Here is a 21,208-nt window from a genome sequence, read left to right as displayed (position 1 = left end):
CCCCCCCCCCCCCCCCGCCCATCGGGCTCTATGCCGACAGTTTGCTCAGGGCCTGGAGCCTGCTTCGGATTCCGTGTCTCCTTCTCTCTCTGCCCCTCCCCTGTTCGTGCTCTCTGTCTCTCAACAATAAATAAATGCAAAAAGAAAATTTTTTTTAAAAATCTAGACTCTCGAAAAGTCAGAAGAGCTTGCAAAATGGGGTTTGCACCTCCTCACATCAGTTAGTTGGAACGCACTGGGTATCCTCCTTAGCAACTGCTGCAACCAGGTTCATTTCTATTATTTTAATAGGTACCAGGGTCTGCTAGTTTCCTTAGTATGTTCGCATATATCTTCAAAGATACTAAAAAAATAGCTTGTTTTTAGGTGTCCTAATATTGTTCTAACATCAAGATTATATTTGGGTAGGTATGTTATGAGATGTCTACCTCTATATAACAGATAATTCCTTAGACATGTGATAATGTTTTTCCTGAAAAAAAAATTTGTTTGGTGCTTTGTTAGTAGTAATAGCTACTATATCACACTAAATTTCTCCTTTTCTCTGTTTTTGAGGCTTCTGAGAGTTCTAATTCTGAGTCAATACCGCATTTTTATTTTCCTAAAAAATAATTTTTTCAGGTTTTCAAATGTATCAGAAAGAAGCGTTGCATTTAACATATTTTATTTTATTAAATATTGTAAAGTAATCTCTATATTCAGTGTGGGGCTTGAACTCACAACCTTGAGACCAAGAGTCATACGTTACACCAACTGAGGCAGTCAGGCACTCCTAAAATAACATTTTAAATCAGTAAGGTTTCTGTGTGTGTGTGTGTTCCTTTCACTTTTTCATCAATGTCGCAATTGTCTACATTCTTGTTTTTACGGTAGGTATTATATGATGTAGTAAAAGGATGCCAGTCTGAAAAGTTCTTTCCACACATTACTTTCCCCAGCAATACCTACGATAATTTCATGTTCCATAGAAAGTGATGATGGAAAATTTTCTGAATTCATTATCCTGTGTATGTCTTTCTTCAACTATATATCTTGCTTGATGTTCAGCAAGGTCTGCAGAAAATGTTTTTCAACAAATGACACTGATGACAACGATGACTAAAATAATGACCAACATTCAGTGAATATTTATTATATGGCAGGCACAATTCTAAGCACTTTATGTGTCTTAATTTATTTGACCCTCACATAAAATTTTGAGGTAGGTATTATAATTGTCCCCATTTTATAGTTTCTACTGAGACAAGTATGTATAAAAACATAGAAAAATGGTCAGGAAGCATAAATACTAAACAGATAATGACTATCCTTCAGAAAGGGAAGTGGGTACAAGGATGATAGTCAAAGGGTATACCTGCCTTATTTGTAATGTTTAAATCTTTTAAAAGGAAAATATGTTCATGCACAATTTCTGCAATTAAAATACATGATACAATGATATGCCAAGGGAGAATTTCCATTAGGGTACTGTGTATAATGGCAAAAACTCTGGGAAACTACAATGTCTATCAGTAGGAATATGACAAAGTGATATCACAGCAACATAAGGAAGCACCAGGAAGCTATGAAAGGATCTCTATTTACTGTGTGGAAAGTTCATCAATGTTTTTACAAGAAGAAATTCCAAGTTTTGTAAATAACAGAAAGAATAAGCCATCTTTGAATAAGGAGGTCACTTCTTCCAGGTATTAAAGGCATTTTACAAACTGTGATGTAAACAGATGGACCTTACAGTCATATAAATTTAAGATGGGTTAAAATATCAATATAACAACTATAGACAATTTAGGGGGAAAACCAAAAATCTCAGGATTATACTTCAGCATAAATTCTGAGGTTTAAAATAAGGATAGAAAGGTGTTAAAAGTGCTGTGATTTTCAATGACTGCTAGCTTGAATTATCTGATGTCAAAAGAAAAATAAACTTTTATTAAAGGGCTTCCAAAATATATTCTACGAAGAGGGTGCTTCTCCTACATGATTTTTCTCAGGCTGAATAAGCTGGAGTCAACAAATAAGAAATTTCTACAATATTCTATTTAAAGGGATTAATATCAAGACCAATTCTCTAATGTTGAATAGTTTTGAGTTGTAATTAAAAACCTTCCTACAGAGTTCATACATTCTATGGTTTATCACCAGTACAAATTTTGATGTTGAATAAGTTGTGAGCCATAATTAAACGTCTTCCCACATTCTCTATATTCATAGGGTTTCTCACCAGTATGAATTCTATGATGACTGATAAGTTGTGAACTCTGAGAATAGGCTTTCCCACATATCTTACATTCATAGGGCTTCTCACCAGTATGAATTCTCTGATGTCGAGTAAGGTCCGAACCAGAACGAAAAGCCTTTTCACATTCCTTACATTCATAGGGTTTCTCAATGGAATGAATTATTTGATGCGTAGTAAGCTGTGAGTCATGTCTAAAGGCTTTTTTATATTCCTTAGTTCCACAGTATTTCTCTTTATTATTGATGATTTGCTGTAATGTAAAGGATGGATGCTGACTGAAAGTGGGCATGCCTTCATGGGTGAATATCAGTTGACTGAAGCGTCCCTCCTGAGAGCCATGTTTCTCAAACTGGCCATTACATTCCCAATTATCTCTGAAACTAGAGCACTGAAGGTCATGTCTTGTAAGTCTTTCCATTATCTCCCACTGCGCTGACTTTATTTCATAACTTTCCTTCTTCAGAAATAATTTCTTGGTCTCACATCTTGATTCCAGGACTGAAAGAAAATATGCAGGTAATCACTCATATTTTTCTTGTTTGGGAGAAATAAAACTTCAGTTAAAATGGGAAAATTAATCTGAACTAAAAAAAAATAGATGAGAAGAGAACAAGGACAGATTATATAGTAAGATGAGGGTAGTAAGTAAGCCACTGATTTCCAAACATTGCTATTGATAAGAACCATTTAGGGGAGCTTGCTGAACATACAGATAACTTAGTCTTAACTCCCTTGTTACAAAACGTCTCTAATCATAGATACACATACCAAACCTCAGAGCAAATACACACACACCTGTAAGAGGACCCTACAACATGAACTATAAAATAAGGGAAATGATTACCTACTTAATAGAGTTATTATCAGGATTAAATGAGTATAAGATAAAATTTCCAGGAGTTGGCAAACTATGGCCTGCAGCACTGTAACAATTTTTATAAGTAAAGTTTTATTGGAACATTGCTACACTTATTTGTTTACATATTGTCTATGGCTGTTTCTGAGCTACAATGGCAGAAGTGAGTAGCTGCAACAGAGAACATGTCGACTGTAAACTTAAAATATTTATTATTTGGCATTCAGGAAAATGGTTTGCCAGTTCCTGGTTAGATCTATGTTGTCCATTACAGTAGCCATTAGCATTTGTGTCTGTTTAACATAATTAAAATTATATGAAAATTCAAATTTAATTCAATAGCACTGTCCACATTTCCAGTATTCAATAGCTAATGGTGGTAGTATTGGAAATAACATAGGATATTTCCATCATCACTAAAAGTTTTATTGGGCAGCACTGTCCTCAATTCTGTAACTGGAGGCCCAGGGTCTCTTTAACAAATAAGGAAATAGAGAGCGGCAATCCAGATGGCAGGAATGAATAAATCCAGCATGAGCATCATATAGTGAAGATTCTTTTGTGGCTAAATATGGAATATGCTTGGGGTTTGATAAAAATACTTAAAAAAATTTTTGTTTATTGTCAAGTTGGTTTCCATATAACACCCAGTGCTCATTCCAACAAGTGCCCTCCTTCATGCCCATTATCTCTTTTCCCTCCCTCCAACCCCCTCAACCCTCAGTTTGTTCTCAGTATTTAAGGGTCTCTCATGGTTTGCCTCTCTCCCTCTCCTTACCTATCTTTTCCCCTTCCCTTCCCCATGGTCTTCTGTTGTTTCTCCTGTTTCACATATGAATGAAAACATATGGTATCTGTCCTTCTCTGCCTGACTTATTTCACTTAGCATAACACCCTCGAGTTCCATTCACGTTGCTACAAATGGCCATATTTCATTCTTTCTCATTGCCATGTAGTATTCCATTGTATATATATAAACCACATCTTCTGATAAAAACACTTTTTGGCTTCGAATTCTGGGATGCTGATCTTAGGAGAAAAGAGGAGAGGACTTAAAAAGAACATAAGCACTATAGTAGTGATGACCAACTGACAAGAAGAGCATTTGTAGGTTTAATGAGAAGGTAAAAGATATAGAAGCAGTGATCTGCTATTGAAAAAGTTACCAGATTCAGCTGTAAATTTTTTAATACACACTCAGTTAATTACAAGCTTTGTTTTCTTGGGCAAAGTAGTTCATGTTTCTGAGCCCTCAACTCTCTGTCTATAAAATAGGAATAATAACTCTTATAATCATTGAGGGAATTGTAAGTGATATATAAGAATATTTGGCATAAGTGTTCAATATTTGAGAGATAATACAAAACAATTTCTATATGAAAATGGGCATATTAGTAGGCAAGTGCAGTGTTTTGAAGACCACACTATGGAAAAGACTAAAGCCAAAAAAGTGAAAATCATTCTAGTACCATCTTTTCTCTCATATAATTATTTAGCAAATACTGCCTAATCTTGCTCCTAAACAGATCTTAAAACTCTTCCTCCTATCTTCAATATCTAAGTATCTCTTGAACTATTGGGACAGTGTCTTTCTTACCTAGTTTTCCCACTTGAGGTCTGCAATCTTGAATCCATCCCTTATGGTAGTTCTCTCACAAGAAAAGCCAAACACTTGAACATGGTCTACAAAGCTCTGAATGATCTAATTGCTGCCTGTCTCTTCAAACAGATCTCAGGCTATGCTCCCTTTTGGTTGCTAAGCTCCATCCACGCTGGCCCTACTTTGCAGTTCTTCAAATGCTCCCAGCTTTTAGTTGCTCTTAATAGTCTTTGCAGGTACTTTTCTTTAGGTCTAATAGGTGTTTTTCTTTGCTGTTGTTGCTTACTCTTGGCCTTGATAACAAATACCCATTTTCCAAATCTCCACTTAAAGGTCATACTTTTTGAGGCTTTTCCTGGCTCCGTGACCAAATTATACTCTCCTTGCAATTACAATTTTAGCACTCTGTTGTCCTCCTTAACAGGATTTTCACAATTTGTAATTACATATTCATTTAGGTTTGCTTAATATCTTTTTCCCTGAATAAGTGTCAAGTTCTATGAAGGAAAGGAAATGTCCATTGTCTTCATCAGTGTGTATCTAACTCTAAGCACCGTATCTGGTATGTACTGGAAGATCAACAAATATTTATTAACTGACTCAATAAGCAAGTCTTTAAATGTATACTCCTTAGAACATTCTTCTAGAAAAAAATGGACACACTCTTTTCAAACACAGCACAGTGAATATATGCATTTATTACTGTTCCTTCGTGAAGTCCCACTAAAGTGACAGTGATGAGATTGAACAAGAAACTCCACAAGGACAAAAAATAGGAAAGAGCAGCAACAAAGTGTTGGAAGCTAGCGTAGAGGTCATGGTAATAAATAATTTGTTAACCATAAACACACTGAAACTTAGGTTGTAGATTGCTCTTATTGTAGAATTGTTATTTCTAAGAACTATAATCAAAAAGTACCTTTGAAAGTAGGTGCAGGAGGGGTTCAAAAAGTAAGATTAAGTGAAAATCTGTAAGAAACAGACAGACCCCAGATACGCAAACCCATACACCTCACATAATCAGTACACTTTCAGAATGTGGCAACCAAGCTCATTTTATTGACTCCCAGAAAGAAAGTAAAGGATTCCATTCTGGAGGAAACCAACCCAAGAGAAAGTATCTGATAGGTGGTATCAGCCAACAAACTGTTCTAGGAAGATCACTCTACAGTGACTAACACCAATAAATCTACGCTTCTTCATACACAAATAAGCTCAAATTAGCTTTTTAAAAATATACATATTTTTAATTTTTGAAACTTTTTCTTTTGAGAGAGTGTGTGCAAGCAGGGCAGAGAGAGGGAGAGAGAATCCCAATCAGGCTCTGTACTGTCAGAGCATTGCCTGATGTGCAGCTTGATCCTATGAACTGTGAGATCATGACCTAAGAGGAAATCAAGGGTCTGATGCTTAACTGACTGAATCACCCAGGAGCCCCCCTATCAGCTTTTTAATACCACAGTTTTATATGGACAGACAGCCTTGAGTCACAGGCAGTTTCAGGAAAATCTTAAACATGACAGATTAAAATGGACAAAGGAAAAAAACACTCAGAAAAGACAATGGAGAAAAATTCAAAAGAAGAATGCTTTTAAAAATACATAATGCACATGTCATAAGAGAATAATGTCAGAAACAATATTCAAAGAAAAAGATCTTTTATAAAAATTAATATGAGAATTAAAACAATAAATTCATATAAAAAGTACAAGAAAAGGATTCAAGAGCAAAGACAAGAAATTTAAGCTCTGAACTATGAGTGTTCAATCATTCCAAAAAGTTAATGAGCCCATACTATATGTCAGACATGGGTCCCAGGCACTAGAAATAAAATGTGAACAGGGGCACCAGGGTAGCTCAGTTGGTTAAGTGTCTGACTCCTGGTTTAGGCTCAGGTCATGATCTCATAGTTTATGGGTTCAAGCACCGCATTGGGCTCTGCCCTGGCAGTGCTGAGCCTGCTTGGGATTCTGTCTCTCTCTCTTCCTCTCCTCTGCTTGAGCACGCATGCAGACAATCTCTCTCTCTCTCTCAAAAAAAGGGAACATTCAAAGTTTGAAACACAGACAATAGAGAAGACAATGTGGAATAAACAAGAAAATAGTACAAGAAAATTTCAGAGATTTTTGTTTCCAGAATGAAATGTCTCACTGAGTGCCCAAATAAAAGAACAAAATCAACATCATGATACCTCTACTTGAAATATTAGAGCATTATAAATAAAGATAAATTCTAAAAGCTTCCAAAGAGATTAAACAGATCACATGAATGAATGAAGAACCTGAATGAGTTATATTTCTCAACAACACTAAATGCTAGATTTTAAAAATCTGTGGGGCAATGCCTTCAAAACTTGGAAGTTCAGATTTTCAACCTAAAATTACATCTCCAGGCAAATTATCAGTGACATTTTCAGACATATTCAGACATTCAGAAAATACACTTCTGTTTTTTAAAGATTTTATTTTTTTTAATTATCTCTACACCCAATGTGGGTCTTGAACTTACAACCCTAAGATCAAGACTTGCATGCTCCGCCGACTGAGTCAGCCAGGCACCCCCACAGAATACACTTTCTATTTACATTTCTTGCATACTTTCCTTGGTTGTTTTTGGAAGATGTGCATCAGAATAATGAAGGAATAAACCAAAAAAGAGGAAGGCAAGAGATCCAACAGTCAAGGTAGACAAAGGTATCCAAGGCATCCAAACAGAGAAGAGAATAAAAAGGAATGTAAAGGAGTATGGTAAAGGAAATCAATGGGACGATAATGAAGAGAAATTCTTCATAGCTATGTAAGTCTCAACTGGGGCAGAAGAACAGAGGGTTAGAGGAGAAATGTCTCTTTTACCTGTTGTGTCTGAAAAGAATTAGATTAATGAGAGATACTCAGAAAACTCAGCAATTCTCAATTAAGACAAGGATTAATTACATGGAAAAGAATAAGTCCTAAAAGAAGTGAAATGTGGGGCACCTGGGTGGCTCAGTCAGTTAAGCATCCAACTTCGACTCAGGGCATTATCTCATGGTTTGTGGGTTTGAGCCCCGTGTCAGGCTCTGTGCTGGCATCTAGCTCAGAGCGCGGAGCCTGCTTCGGATTCTGTGTCTCCCTCTCTCTCCGACCCTCCCCTGCTCACGCTGTCTCTTTCTCTCAGAAATAAATAAAACATTTTTTAAAAAAAGTGAAATGTGATTATAGAGCTCAGCAATGAAAGCCATTTTACATAATCATGAAACGAGCCGAATAATACTTTAATTTAAAAACTGTGATGTAGGGGTGCGTTGGTGGCTCAGTTGATTAGGTGTCTGTTTTCAGCTCAGGTCATGATCTCACAGTCTGTGAATTCGAGCCCCATGTCAGGCTCTGTGCTGACAGCTTGGAGCCTGGAGCTTGCTTCAGATTCAGCATCTCCCTCTCCCTGCCCATCCCCTGTTCACGCCTCTGTCTCTATTTTCTCAAAAGTAAATAAACATTAAAAATTTTTAAAAAATAAAAATTGTGATGTAATTACATTTGGAGGATGAAAAAAGTATACACTAAATCTTCAAATCCCACAGTGAAAAGTCAATCATCATGAAAACTAGAATTCATGAAAAAAAATTCTCAGAGGGGATAAGATAGAAATGGTGACAAAAAAGTGGTGGGAGTCCTAGGGAAGGAAAATTATATGGAAAATAAACTAAATGTAAGATATGAGTTCTGGAAGGAGAACATGGTGATGACACAGAGCTACCAATAAAACTAATTTCCAGGGTTGAAGAAGCCTCTGAGTAAAAAGAAGTTCCCTACTGTGTCGAGCAGAAATTTTGAGGAGTTTTAACCAGATGTATCTTGGTAGAATTTCTGAGGTTCAAAAGAGGGGAGGGGAGGGGAGGGGAGGGGAGGGGAGGGGACAAAGAAAAAAAACTCGACAGAAATAAAAATCTGATGAACCAGGTTGTATCTTACATTTGTTCGATGCTGCCCCCAACAATTTCTCTAAAGTTTTGAACTAGTTATCAGCATTGAGATATCAGATTTAATATGAAAATCTGGGTTTCTGACTTTCCTTGAAAGACATTACGTGGAAGCATTGGGCCAGAATTGTCACATGACAGCTTTCTCCTTGACTTAACCAGTGCTTACCCCTCTAACATGGTATAATTCTGTCTCCTTAGCCAGTATCCCCACTACTCTCTTATCTCATAGGGACCCTCAGGTGAGTCTCAGTTGCCATATACATTTACAGTATTGCCTTTCTTATTTAAAAAAATTTTTTTTAATTTTTTAAATTTCTGAAAGAGAGAGACAGCGTGAGCAGGGGAGGGTTAGAGAGAGAGGGAGACGCAGAATCTGAAACAGGCTCCATGCTCTGAGCTAGCTGCCAGCACAGAGCCCGACACGGGGTTCAAACTCACGAACTGTGAGATCATGACCTGAGCAAAAGTAGGATGCTTAACCAACAGAGCCACCCAGGTGCTCCAGTATTGCCTTTCTTAATTTCACCTTCATTCCTGGTAGGTTTTGGCTGGATTTGGAAATCTGGGTTAACAGTTTTTTAGCACAATAAAATTTTGTTCCACTTTCTTCTGGCCTCCATGGTTTACAAAGAGAAAAGAGAAATCCAGTCATTCAAATAATTTTTTCCCTATAAATAATGCATTATTTTTCTATAGTTCTTTCATTACTTTTTTGGTCATCCATTTGCAGCAATTTGATTATGATGTGTCTGGGTATGGATTTGTTTATCTTGTTTGGGGTGGCTGAGCTTTTTAAACTGGTATATCTTTCATCAAATTTGGTAAGCCATTATTTCTTCAAATACTTTTTTCAGTCCTGAACTTTCTCCTTCTGGACTTCAAGGACATGAATGTTAAAACTCTGTTGTCTCAGGGCGCCTGGGTGGCTTACTCGTTAAGCGTCAGACTTTCGCTTAGGTCATGATCTCGCGATTTGTGGGTTCGAGCCCTGCGTCGGGCTCTGTGCTGACTGCCAGCTCAGAGCCTGGAGCCTGTTTCAGAGTCCGTGACCCTGTCTCTCTTTGACCCTCCCCTGCTCATGCTGTCTCTCTCTCTCTCTCCTAGAAACAAAACAAAACAAACAAAAAAAACCCTCTGTTGTCTCATAAAACCCTGAAGCTACATAGTCTTTTGAAGTTTTTTATCTTTATTCTGGTATTTATGTGAACTAATTTGATTCATCTTCAAGTTCACCAATTTTTCTGTTATCTCCACTCTATTAAGCTTATGCAATCAGTTTAAAAAATTTTGGCCACTATATGTTTGAGTTCTAAATTTCCATTTGTTTCTTTTTTTTTTTTTAATATTTTTATTTATTTCTAGGGGAGAGAGAGAGAGAGAGTGTGAGCAGGGGAGGGTCAGAGAGAGAGGGAGACACAGACTCTGAAATAGGCTCCAGGTTCTGAGCTGGCAGTCAGCACAGAGCCCGACGCGGGGCTCAAACCCACGAACCGCGAGATCATGACCTAAGCGAAAGTCGGACGCTCAACCGACTAAGCCACCCAGGCGCCCCTAAATTTCCATTTGTTTCTTATATACCTTCTATATTTTAATTGAATTTTTGCTATGTAGTTTATGGGTTCTGTATATATATTTTAGATATTACCCTTTATCAGATATATGATTTACATACATTTTTCTCCCATTATGTAAGTTGCCTTTTCATTGTTGACAATTTCAGTTGCTCTGCAGAAAATTTTCAGTTTGATATAGTCCCACTCACTTATTTTTGCTTTTGCTGTCTTTGCTTTTGTTGTCAAATCCAAAAAATCACTAAGGAACTAACAGTTTATTGCCTACATTTTCTTCTAGTAGTTTTTGTGGTTTCAAGTCTTATGTTCAGGTCTTTAATCCATTTTGAGCTGACTTTTCTGTATGATGTACAATAGCAGTCCAGTTTTCCCAAAACCATTTATTGAAAAGACTATCCTTTCCCCACTATGTATTATTGGATTCATCAAAAATTAATTAACCATATATGTGTGGGTTTAATTCTGGGCTATTTTGTTCCATCGACTGATGTATCTGTTTTTATGCCAATACCATACTATTTTGATTTTGATAGCTTTTAATATAGTTTGAAATTAGGAAGTGTGATTTCAAAGCCTCCAAGACTGTTTTTTTTTAATGTTTTATTTATTTCTGAGAGAGTGAGAGAGAGACAGCATGAGCACAGGAGGTTCAAAGAGAGAGGGAGACAAAGAATCTGAAGCAGGCTCCAGGCTCTGAGCTAGTTGTCAGCACAGAGCCCGACGCAGGGCTCAAACCCACCACAAACTGTGAGACCATGCCCTGAGTTGAAGTTGGACGCGTAACCGACTGAGCCACCCAGGTGCCCCAAGACTGTTTTGGCTATTTGTGTCTTTTGTGGTTCTAGACAATTTTATGACTGTTCTATTACTAGAAAAGGTACCACTGGAATTTTGATAGGGATTGCACTGAATCTGTAACTTGCTTTGGGTAGTATCTATTTGTGTTTTTTTCAATTTCTTTCATCAATGTCTTAGAGTTTTCAATGTACAGGTCTTTCACCTCGTTAGCTAAATTTATTCCTATTCTTTTTGATGCAATTGTAAAAGGGATTTTCTCAATTTCTCTTTATGAATGTCCATTATTAGCATATAGAAATGCAACTTATTTTTGTGTTTATTTATTTATTTTGAGAGAGCGAGAACTTGCAAGCGGGGGAGGGCCATAGAGAGATAAGAATAATCCCAACGAGGCTCCATGCTGTCAGCCCAGAGTCTGAGGCTGGGCTTGATTCCACAAACTGTGAGATCATGACCTGAGCCAAAATCCAGAATGAGACGCTTAAGAGACTGAGACACCCAGGTGCCCCTGCAACTGATTTTTATATACTGATTTAGTATCCTGAACCTTCACTGAATTCACTTATTAACGGTTTTCTTAGTGGAGTCTTTAGAGTTTCGTATATATAATATCATGTCATCTGCAAACAGTTTTATTTTTTCCTTTCCAATTTAGATGCCTTTTTCTTTCTTTTTCTTGCCTAATTATTCTGGCTAAGACTTCCAGTACTATGTTCAATAAAAGTGGTAAGCGTAGGCATCCTTGTTTTATTCCTGATCTTAGAAGAAAAGCTTTCAGGTGAGTATGTTAGCTGGGGGCCTATCATACATGGCCTTTATTATGTTGAGGTACATTCCCCTCTACACCACTTTGTTGAGAGTTTTATTTATGGATGGATGTTGAAAAAAACATTTTTAATGAAACTTTACTTAATGTAAATTTTAAAATTTATATGGAAGACAAAATATAACCAGGAACTTCTGAAGGAAAGGGTGGAAAGTTCTGTCTCGCCAGAGATCAGGACATTTTAAAAAGTAAGAGCAATTAGGACAGGGATAGATAAAAAGGCCAATGCAATAAGACCTATATATACATAAAATTTTAATATATGCAGAAGGAACATTATGAATCAGTAGATCAGTGGAAAAACAGATGGACTTTTCATTCAGTGGGGAAAAGAGAATTTTTTTATATGGAAAAAAATTACACTTGATCTATCTCAAATCACTCATAAAAATCAATTTTTGTTATGTTAATAGAGCTTTAATAAGAAACCCAAAACAAAATTCTTGAAAGAAAAAAACGGGAAAATTGGGTTAGGAAAAGGTTTCTTAAGACACAAAGATATGGGGTCACTGGCCGGCTCAGTCAGTAGAGCATGCTTCTCTTGATCTCAGAGTTGTAAGTTTGAGTCCCATATTGGGTGTAGAGATTGCTTAAAAATAAAAATCTTTAAGAAGAAAAAAAGAGGGACGCCTGGGTGGCTCAGTTGGTTAAGCATCCGGCTTCAGCTCAGGTAATGATCTAAGAATCTCACAGTACATGGGTTTAAGCCCCACATTGGGCTCTCTGCTGTCAGTGTGGAGCCTGCTTGGGTCTTCCGTACGCACCTCGCCCATCTCTCTGCCCCTCCCTAGCTTGTTCTCTCTCTCAAACTAAATAAACAAACTTAAAAAAATAAAATTAAGGGGGCGCCTGGGTGGCTCAGTCGGTTAAGCGTCCGACTTCGGCTCGGGTCGTGCATGATCTCATGGTTCGTGGGTTCAGGCCCTGCATCGGGCTCTGTTTTGACAGCTAGCTCAGGGCCTGGAGGCTGCTTCGGATTCTGTGCCTCCCTCTCTCTCTGACCCTCCCCTGTTCATGCTGTCTTTCTCTCTCTCTCTCAGAAATAAAAACATTTAAAATTAAATTAAATTAAAAAAGAAAAAGAGATTTAAAAAAAGACCCAAAGATATGAAGCATACAGCAAAAATATGTAGATTGTTTAATAAATTATATATAATTAACTATTAAATATATAATTTAACCATACTAGTATACAGAATTACTATTCATTAAAGATATCGTAATGTGAATACAGAAACCACAAGAGGAAGAGATGTCTACAAAACAGGCTATTGACCAAAATTAATATCCACAAAATATATAAGAAATTCCTACAATCTTAGGAAAAGACAAATAGCCTAATAAAAAATGATCAAAATGGCATTACACAGAGAGACACTAATGGTCAAATAAGGAAAGGTGACCACCTTTAATAGCAGCCAGGAAACCTTAATTTAAAACAATGAAATAAGATTTTATAGGGGCACCTGAGTGGCTCAGTTGGTTAAGTGTCTCAGGTCATGATTTCATGATTTGTGAGTTTGAGCCCCATGTCAGGTTCTGTGCTAATAGCTCAGAGCTTGAGCCTGCTTCTGATTCTGTGTCTCCCTCTCTCTCTCTCAAAAATATACATTAAATTTTTTTTAATTAAAAAAAGATTTTATACTCATCAGATTATTAAAAAACGAAAAAAAATCTTTTAATATCAATTATAGGGAAAGACAGTGATATAAATTACCTAGTAAATCTGAGTAAGCATGTATGCCAAGACCCAGAAATTATATTCCCAGGTATATTTCCTAGTAAATCTCTTGCATATGCAGGTCTAGAGATTTACATGTTATCTTATAATTTTCTTTTCATTATATTATATACATCCTATTGTGTATACAGTATATTTTTATATAATAACTATACTTCTTTGGTGGTGGGGGGAGAGAAAGAGATGGAGCATGAGTGGGGTAGGGGTAGAGAGAGGGAGAGACAGAATCTGAAGCAGGCTCCAGGCAGTGAGCTGTTAGCACAGAGCCCAATGCAGGGCTTGAACCCACAAATTGTGACATCATGACCTGAGCTGAGGTCAGATGCTTAACTGACTGAGCCACCTACATGCCCCACTATACTATTTTTTTTTTTAAATAAAAAACTTAATGGATAGGCTGAAGAGCCAAATAGTCATAGACGTGGAATATAACAGTGAACTGATACAAATCAAACCAAGGAATTCCATGTAAAGGCAGTCAAAATTGAAAAACGATAAATGGCAATAGATACTAAAGATGATCCAGATATTCTATTTAATGGGGGCTTAAGAAAAAAGGAAATGGTAACAAGGTAACATTTGACTGTCAAAACCTTCTTATCACCAAAAATAGATAGGAGTCCTCAGACTGAAAAATACTACCAGAAGAAAAATATGGGGGGAATATATGTAACCACACTAGAATACATCATAGTAAAAATTTAGCTCATTAAGGGAAAAGATTGGGAGAATATATTCTCTTCATGGTCTTATAGTAAGCAAAGATTTCTTTTTTTTAATTTTTAAAAAATATTTATTCATTTTTGAGGAAGAGAGAAAGAGAGCACGAGGAGGGGAGGGGCACAGAGAGAGGGAGACACAGAATATGAAGCAGTCTCCAGGCTCAAGCTATCAGTACAATGCCCAATGTGGAGCTCGAAATCATGGACCGCAAGATCAAGACCTGAAATGAAGTCGAATGCTTAAAGACTTGAGCCACCCAGGCACCCCAGCAAAGATTTCTTAAAGGGGACAAAAAAAGTACAGATAATGTGATTTTGTGGTTTTTTTTTTTTATGTTTATTTGTTTTTTTTTTTTAAATTTTTTAACGTTTTATTTATTTCCAGGAGAGAGAGAGAGAGACAGCGTGAGCAGGGGAGGGTCAGAGAGAGAGGGAGTCACAGACTCCGAAACAGGCTCCAGGCTCTGAGCTGGCAGTCAGCACAGAGCCCGACGCGGGGCTCGAACCCACGAACCACGAGATCATGACCTAAGCGAAAGTCAGGCGCTTAACCGACTAAGCCACCCAGACCACATGTTTATTTATTTTCAAAGGCAGAGAGACAGAGCATGAGCAAGAAAGGGGCAGAGAGAGACAGAGAAAGAGAGGTAGAAAGAAAATCCCAAGGAGGCTCTGTGCTGTCAGCGCAGAGCCTGATGCGGGGCTAGATTTCATGAATCATGAGATCATGACCTGCACTGAAATCAAGAGCTGGATGCTTAACCAACTGAGCCATCCATGCACCCCTGTGATTCTGTAAAGATTCAAAAATAAATTGAGGAAGAATTTCTTACATAATGTCCAGTGAATGTGAAGCACAAAGACTGATAAATTTGACTAAAATTAAAAACCTCTATTCACAAAAAGAAATCCTAAAGAGAGGTAAAAGACATTTCAAAGTGGGAGAAGATATTCATAATTTTAGAACATCAAATGTACCTAGAAACAAAATATATAAAGAATCCTTAACATATAATTAAGAAAAACAGAGACAACTCAACAGAAAGACATTTTTAAGATATCTGAACAGGTAATTCACTAAAGAATTTCAAGAGTCCAGGGGTGCCTGGGTGGCTCAGTCAGCTGAATGTCTGATTTTGGCTCAGGTCATGATCCCACAGTTCATGGGTTTGAACCTCACATCGGGCTCTGTGCTGACAGCTCAGAGCCTGGAGCCTGCTTCAGATTCTGTATCTCCCTCTCTCTCTCTCTGACCCTCCCCTGCTCACGCTGTGTGTCTCTCTCTCTCAGAAATAAGACATTAAAAAAAATTATAAATAAATAAATAAGAGTCCAATGATATGACATGTGTTAATCTCATCAGTAAAAAGGGAAATGCAAATTAAAACCACACTGGAGTATATTGTACACTCAAAACTTTGAAAAACTCCAAACGTGACAATACTGTATGTTAGGAAACGTGCAATAATGAGAGCTCTCATGTTCTGCTGGTGGGATTATAAACTAGCACAGGCATTAAAAAAAGTTGAACATTTGGCAGCTGAACATATGATATCTTATGATCCACTCACTTCTCTCCTAGTCCTAAAACACAGAAAATGTTCATAGCAGCTGTCTGTAAATGTAAACAACCTAAATGTCTATGAACAGTAGAACAGTTATATAAAATGAGGTATATTCATATAATGGAATGAATCAAGGCTAACAAAAGCAATACTATGTATGAATCTTAAAAGCAAAATGTTCAATAAAAAAAGCAAGGCATAAGAGTGCCTCACTGGCTCAGTCGGTTAAGAGACTGACTTTGGCTCAGGTCATGATCTCACAGTTAGGGAGTTCGAGCCCTGTGTCGGGTTCTGTGCTGACAGCTCAGAGCCTGGAGGCTGCTTTGGATTCTGTGTCTCCCTTTCTCTCTTCCTCTCCCCACTCATTATCTGTTTCTTTGTGTCACTCAAAAATAAACATTAAAAAAAAGCAGGACATAAAAGATTACATATAGTATGATTCCATGTCTATAAAATTCAACCTCAACTAAAACTAAACTATATATATTGTGGATGGCACTCTCAGTAATGCTATGAAAGGACACAAAGATATCTGTGCTGGTAGTGTTGTAGTTCTTGACCTGGGTAATGGTTCCATGAAAGTTCATTTTGTAACTGTTTAAATGTTCACATTATTTGTAATAATTTCCAATAAAAAGAATGACAATATATTAACTTCTGGTAGGCATATCTATCTCCTTAGGCATAAGCAGCAGACGGATACAAGAAATAGAAAACGAAGCTGACATACAAAGTAACAGAAATCAGAACTTATTATTGAACAGGCAGATAAAACAAAGATGAAACAAGCTAAATGATGCTAAAGTGTGTGCGGGGCTGGGGGGGGGAGGTTAATGGATGTGGACTCTTCATTTATAGTTTATTGCAAAAGAAATTAAAAATGGATTTAAAGGGTATAAAACAAATCACAGAAAATTAAAAAACAATATAAATCATAAAATTTGTAGAGAATAGTTAATTTTCTAAGATCAGAAATCACAATAACCACTTTTAAGGAGCTGACTACGAACACATTAAAACATATAAAGACACCAATGTAAATTAAAATTAAAAAGTAAAAGCATCTTCTGGAATTGGGTACATATTGTTTTATTACATAAAGTCCATAAAAATTGAAAAAATAAGGATAGTAATGATAAAAAGGGTAAAATTTACTGGTGAACAAGTTAAAGACAATAGCACCATTAAGATGAATATGTCCACTCTCACTAGTACTCACTATAATGACATGAAAACAATCCAGTACACCAAGAAATTATAAAATTGATTAGGGACAATAATGGCATTAAAATTGTGTAAGGGGAAAATGTCTATAATTTTAGAACTACAAATTGAGATTATGCAAAGGTAAAATGACATGAAGTCTTGGATTTATTTAAAAATACTTGATCAACCAGGATAGATAAAGCATTAGTCCCCTGGCTCCTCCCTGAACACAGCCAATGTACCTCTGCTTCAGGTCCCTGGAATGTTTGGGCTTCCTCCCTCTGTAATGTTCTTCCTTCCACTAACCAGATAAAATGATTTACTGCTGTATTTCTTCAAGTTTCTGTCAAAATGTCACCTGATTGGAAAAGTTTCTCTTACCCCATCATATAAAATAGCATCCTCTACCCCCTTTCTCTATTCTATTTTTCTTATTAGCACTGTTACATGACCTATATACTCATTTATTTTTATACCTCTCTCAGCACTAGAAGGTAAACTCCTGGAATACAGATTTTACATATTCTGTTCACTACTATAACATCAGTGTTAAGAATAGTGCTGGGCATACAATAGGTACTGAATGAATGAAGGTGCTGTCTTGATTCAACTTGTTCATACCAACTTTATCTTTGCTAGCTCTAAGTTCTCAGTGGACCTACAGAGCCTTTATTTCCAACATTCTATCTAAAGTTAATAACATGCACGCTCAAACCACCCTCTATGATATTTATATGGGTCAATTTCTCTTCTATCCCCTAGCCCTAATTTTTTCTGAGCTCCCTATTTTAACCTCTTTTATGATGGTTCTACTTTACAGAAGCTATATATAGTTGTGTTCTAGTATGCCTATTAAGCTATAAATTCTGAAATTGCTTATTCCTTTTTTAAATTTCTGCAGTACCTAGGAGAGTACCTCACACGTTCAAAAATCAGTAAATGTTTGTTGTAAGTATGAATGAATCAATGACTACATGAGCTACTTCATCTAAAAAACCCTAAAGAAAATAAGCCTTTGGCAATGTAGAAAAAAAAATATATGTCAGGAGACAGTGATGCTTTTTTAAGACTAAATACAAAAGAGGATGAGAAGGTGATGAGGAATTAGATCCAAAATATGGATAGAAAGGAATATTATTAAGAGAGGGTAGAGGAGGGCACTGGCTGGTTAGAACTGAGCAATTATAAGAGGAAATAAAAAGAAGTATAAGAGGAGAAAAGCAGGTAGAGTATGTTAATTAAGTAAGAGGAAAAGGTAAGGTAATTTGAAAGCTCATGCTGAAAAGCCTTACTTTTGTACAATAGTGTAAGGGGAGATCCCCAGACAGCACCTCAATCGCTTCTCGGCCTTTTGGCTAAGATCAAGTCCAGATAGCACCTCAAAGGTGCAGTCTCTCCACTGACCAACTGGGTCATTACCTGCCAAGCCTCACTTACCTGGCCACTGGTCTCTTGTTAGTTCTCTGTCAACCAACCAAGGCTCCTTCCCCTGCTCCAAGAAGGAGATCACATCTGGTTTAGAAACAGAATGTCCTGCTCACAAAAGAAGTAAGGAGATAAGTTTATGATGAGAATATCCCAGGATTCAAATTCAGTCCCTTCATTAAGAATCAAAGAAAGGTATATCAGGTTAATGAAACATAACAGAGGACTTGAAACATCCCCCATAACTCAATGCAGCTTCTTTTTCCTAACACTGCAATATTAAAAGCATTTCTCTAAGAACAGGATATAGAAATACCTACTTGAAAGGTAGATATTTCACACGGGAGAAAATAGACCTGAGGGCAGAATCTGATTATGGACTGATGTCCTTACCCATTGATACCAGGTGGCTGTAATTCTCCAACATCACATCTCTGTATAAATCTTTCTGATCATCATTTAGGCATTCCCACTCCTCCTGAGAGAAGTCTATGGACACATCACTGAACATCACTGACTCCTGGAACAACAACCATGTATATGACTTGATTAATAAAAAGAAATGTTTTATGTTTCTGTTTTGGTTTTCTTTCCTTTTTTGGGGGGGGTGGTGAAGGAAAGAGAGAAGAATAAAGGTAGAGGTGAAAAATAGCAAGCATATAGAGTGGGGCTGGATGTTTGGGACGCAAGTAGAGGACTGTAAACAAACAAGCAGGACTGAATCTTATGTTTCCATGTTTATTCTGTTTCCGCCAGACAAAACTGGGAAAGTGCAAAATCCAGCTAAGAGAGGCATCCCAATTAAGTGAAACAGCATAAACAAATGGCTAGCATGATCCTTGCCATTCAATACAGGGGAGCTCTTATTTTTCTCTACTTGCCATACAATAAGTCATCAACACATGTGAGCCTCTTTCCTTTTCTTCTTTTCCCAAGTAGCTAAGAGTAAAATTTCAGAATAAAGGATAAAGAGAAGACACTACAAACGCCCAGAGGAGATCAGATCATATAAATGGCATCAAGAATCAGAGAGGCAATGAGGTTCTCAAGAACACTACTAAAAACAAGAAACGGTAAGTATAATTCTTCAATATGCTGATAGAGAAAAAAAAAATTCTGACCTAGATTCCATAACTAAACTATCATTCTGTCGTGAGTGTTGAAAAATAAATTTCTAGACATAAAAGGACTCCACAATTTCTTAGGAAACTACCAGAAGATGTGCTCCACCAAAAGGAAGGGAATATACCAGAAAAGAGGAAGACGTAGTATTCAAGAAATAGGTGAATTAACACAGGAGAACAGTGAAGGAAAATTAGGAAAACAACAACAAAATGGAAGGCTTGGGAAAGCTAGACAGCAGGCCCAGAGAGTAATGGGACCAGGTTTGAGGAGGGTGAAAAAGGGAATGGGGATGGCAGTCTCCACATGCAAAATGAATTGATGCATTTGACCTGATAGAAAACATGGACAATGAAGGAAATGATAGGGAAAAAAAGCAATTAACTGCAGGAAAAATGAAAGATTGTAACAGAATGGAGCTATGAGCTGGCTTAGCAGCGAGCAATTATCTGCAATCATAATACTGTGTACACTACTGATTTGACAAAAAATTATAATTAATAACAGAATGAGAGGAAATGAAGGGTGCAATTCAAGTGTCCCTTCCACTTTGTAGTAAGTCAAAAGAGTAAAACTGATTCATTAGAAGACAGCAATTAAGCCATATTCAAGACAGTTGAGAGCAGTCACCTTTTGGGAGGGAGTGATGGGGCAAGACTGGAATAGCACTACTTTACTTGCAAAATGTGTAAAATGACTTTTAAAAATATCTGTTAAGGTATAGGTGTCAGAGTTTTGTAAGAGCCATGAGTCATATCCCAAATATGAAAGGCTCATACACCAGGAGATCTTTCCATGTACTAAGACTGATATCAAGCAAAACCATTCCACATATTTTCTTCTTGGAAACCCTTAGTTTGTGATGATCAGGGGTTTTCCCTATAAGGTGCCCCTAATTATTTATCTCCATCTCATCAAATCACTGTTCAGGCAAATTATATTAACAAATGGGAAACACATTTCTATTCTGTCAAGGTTTTTGGCAGAAGTCTAAGACAGAAGATGCTGAACAACTTAATAAATGAACTTATAAATGTTGCTTAAAAGAAGAGGGAACTGGGAAGGACACTGGGTTTTTATGAAGAAATGAGGGTCAGGTTCCTGAATGGACCATGTTAACCAGGGTAAAAGTTTTTTTTCGGAGCCTGGTCTCAGTCAGACCATTTTTACATTATGTAATTAACAATCTCTCTGTGAGAACAAATAAGGATTCTTGATGGAATCCATAAGCGATTTTTTGATGATTTATAATCTGATTACAACCTCTTCAGAGAAATTTGTTATTCAACCACTTGGCCCTTAACTGTTACAAGTAATCTGAGAGTATAAAAATCTTAACCAGACCTTGTTTCTTTTTTCCAACAATGGTTATGAACCAATTCTTTTTTTCAATAAATATCTCCACCAATTTTTGAATTGACTTATTGGAGATCTTTTGCTTTACAGCAAGGGTAAGAGAACTTTGGTACCACTTTTAACTAAACTGTCTGAAAAGGTTTTTGTTTTTTAAACACCAAAAATATCATGATGAAGAAGGCAAATGTTTACATGTACTATGGGTAAAAATGACTCTCTT

At 36.8% G+C, this 21,208-nt stretch overlaps 1 protein-coding gene across 1 annotated transcript in view; it reads right to left on the bottom strand.

The window, feature by feature from the left end:
* ZFP82 (ZFP82 zinc finger protein) overlaps positions 1–21,208 on the bottom strand; it is a 76,039-nt gene that overhangs the window by 44,681 nt on the left and 10,150 nt on the right. Inside the window, exons 3-6 of the mRNA XM_039249727.1 lie at positions 18,904–19,030; positions 18,523–18,618; positions 2,497–2,737; positions 2,146–2,412 (exon numbers count right to left, since the gene is read on the bottom strand). Coding sequence (XP_039105658.1) covers positions 2,146–2,412; positions 2,497–2,737; positions 18,523–18,618; positions 18,904–19,030 — 731 coding nt within the window. The remainder of the gene's footprint in view (positions 1–2,145; positions 2,413–2,496; positions 2,738–18,522; positions 18,619–18,903; positions 19,031–21,208) is intronic.

The sequence above is a fragment of the Hyaena hyaena genome, unplaced genomic scaffold (genome assembly GCF_003009895.1).
Source record: "Hyaena hyaena isolate Hyena2069 unplaced genomic scaffold, ASM300989v1 scaffold_345, whole genome shotgun sequence".
Classification (NCBI taxonomy): Eukaryota; Metazoa; Chordata; class Mammalia; order Carnivora; family Hyaenidae; genus Hyaena; species Hyaena hyaena.
Note: the sequence above shows the minus strand (reverse complement) of the source record. Positions and strands in the feature narration are given on the sequence as shown.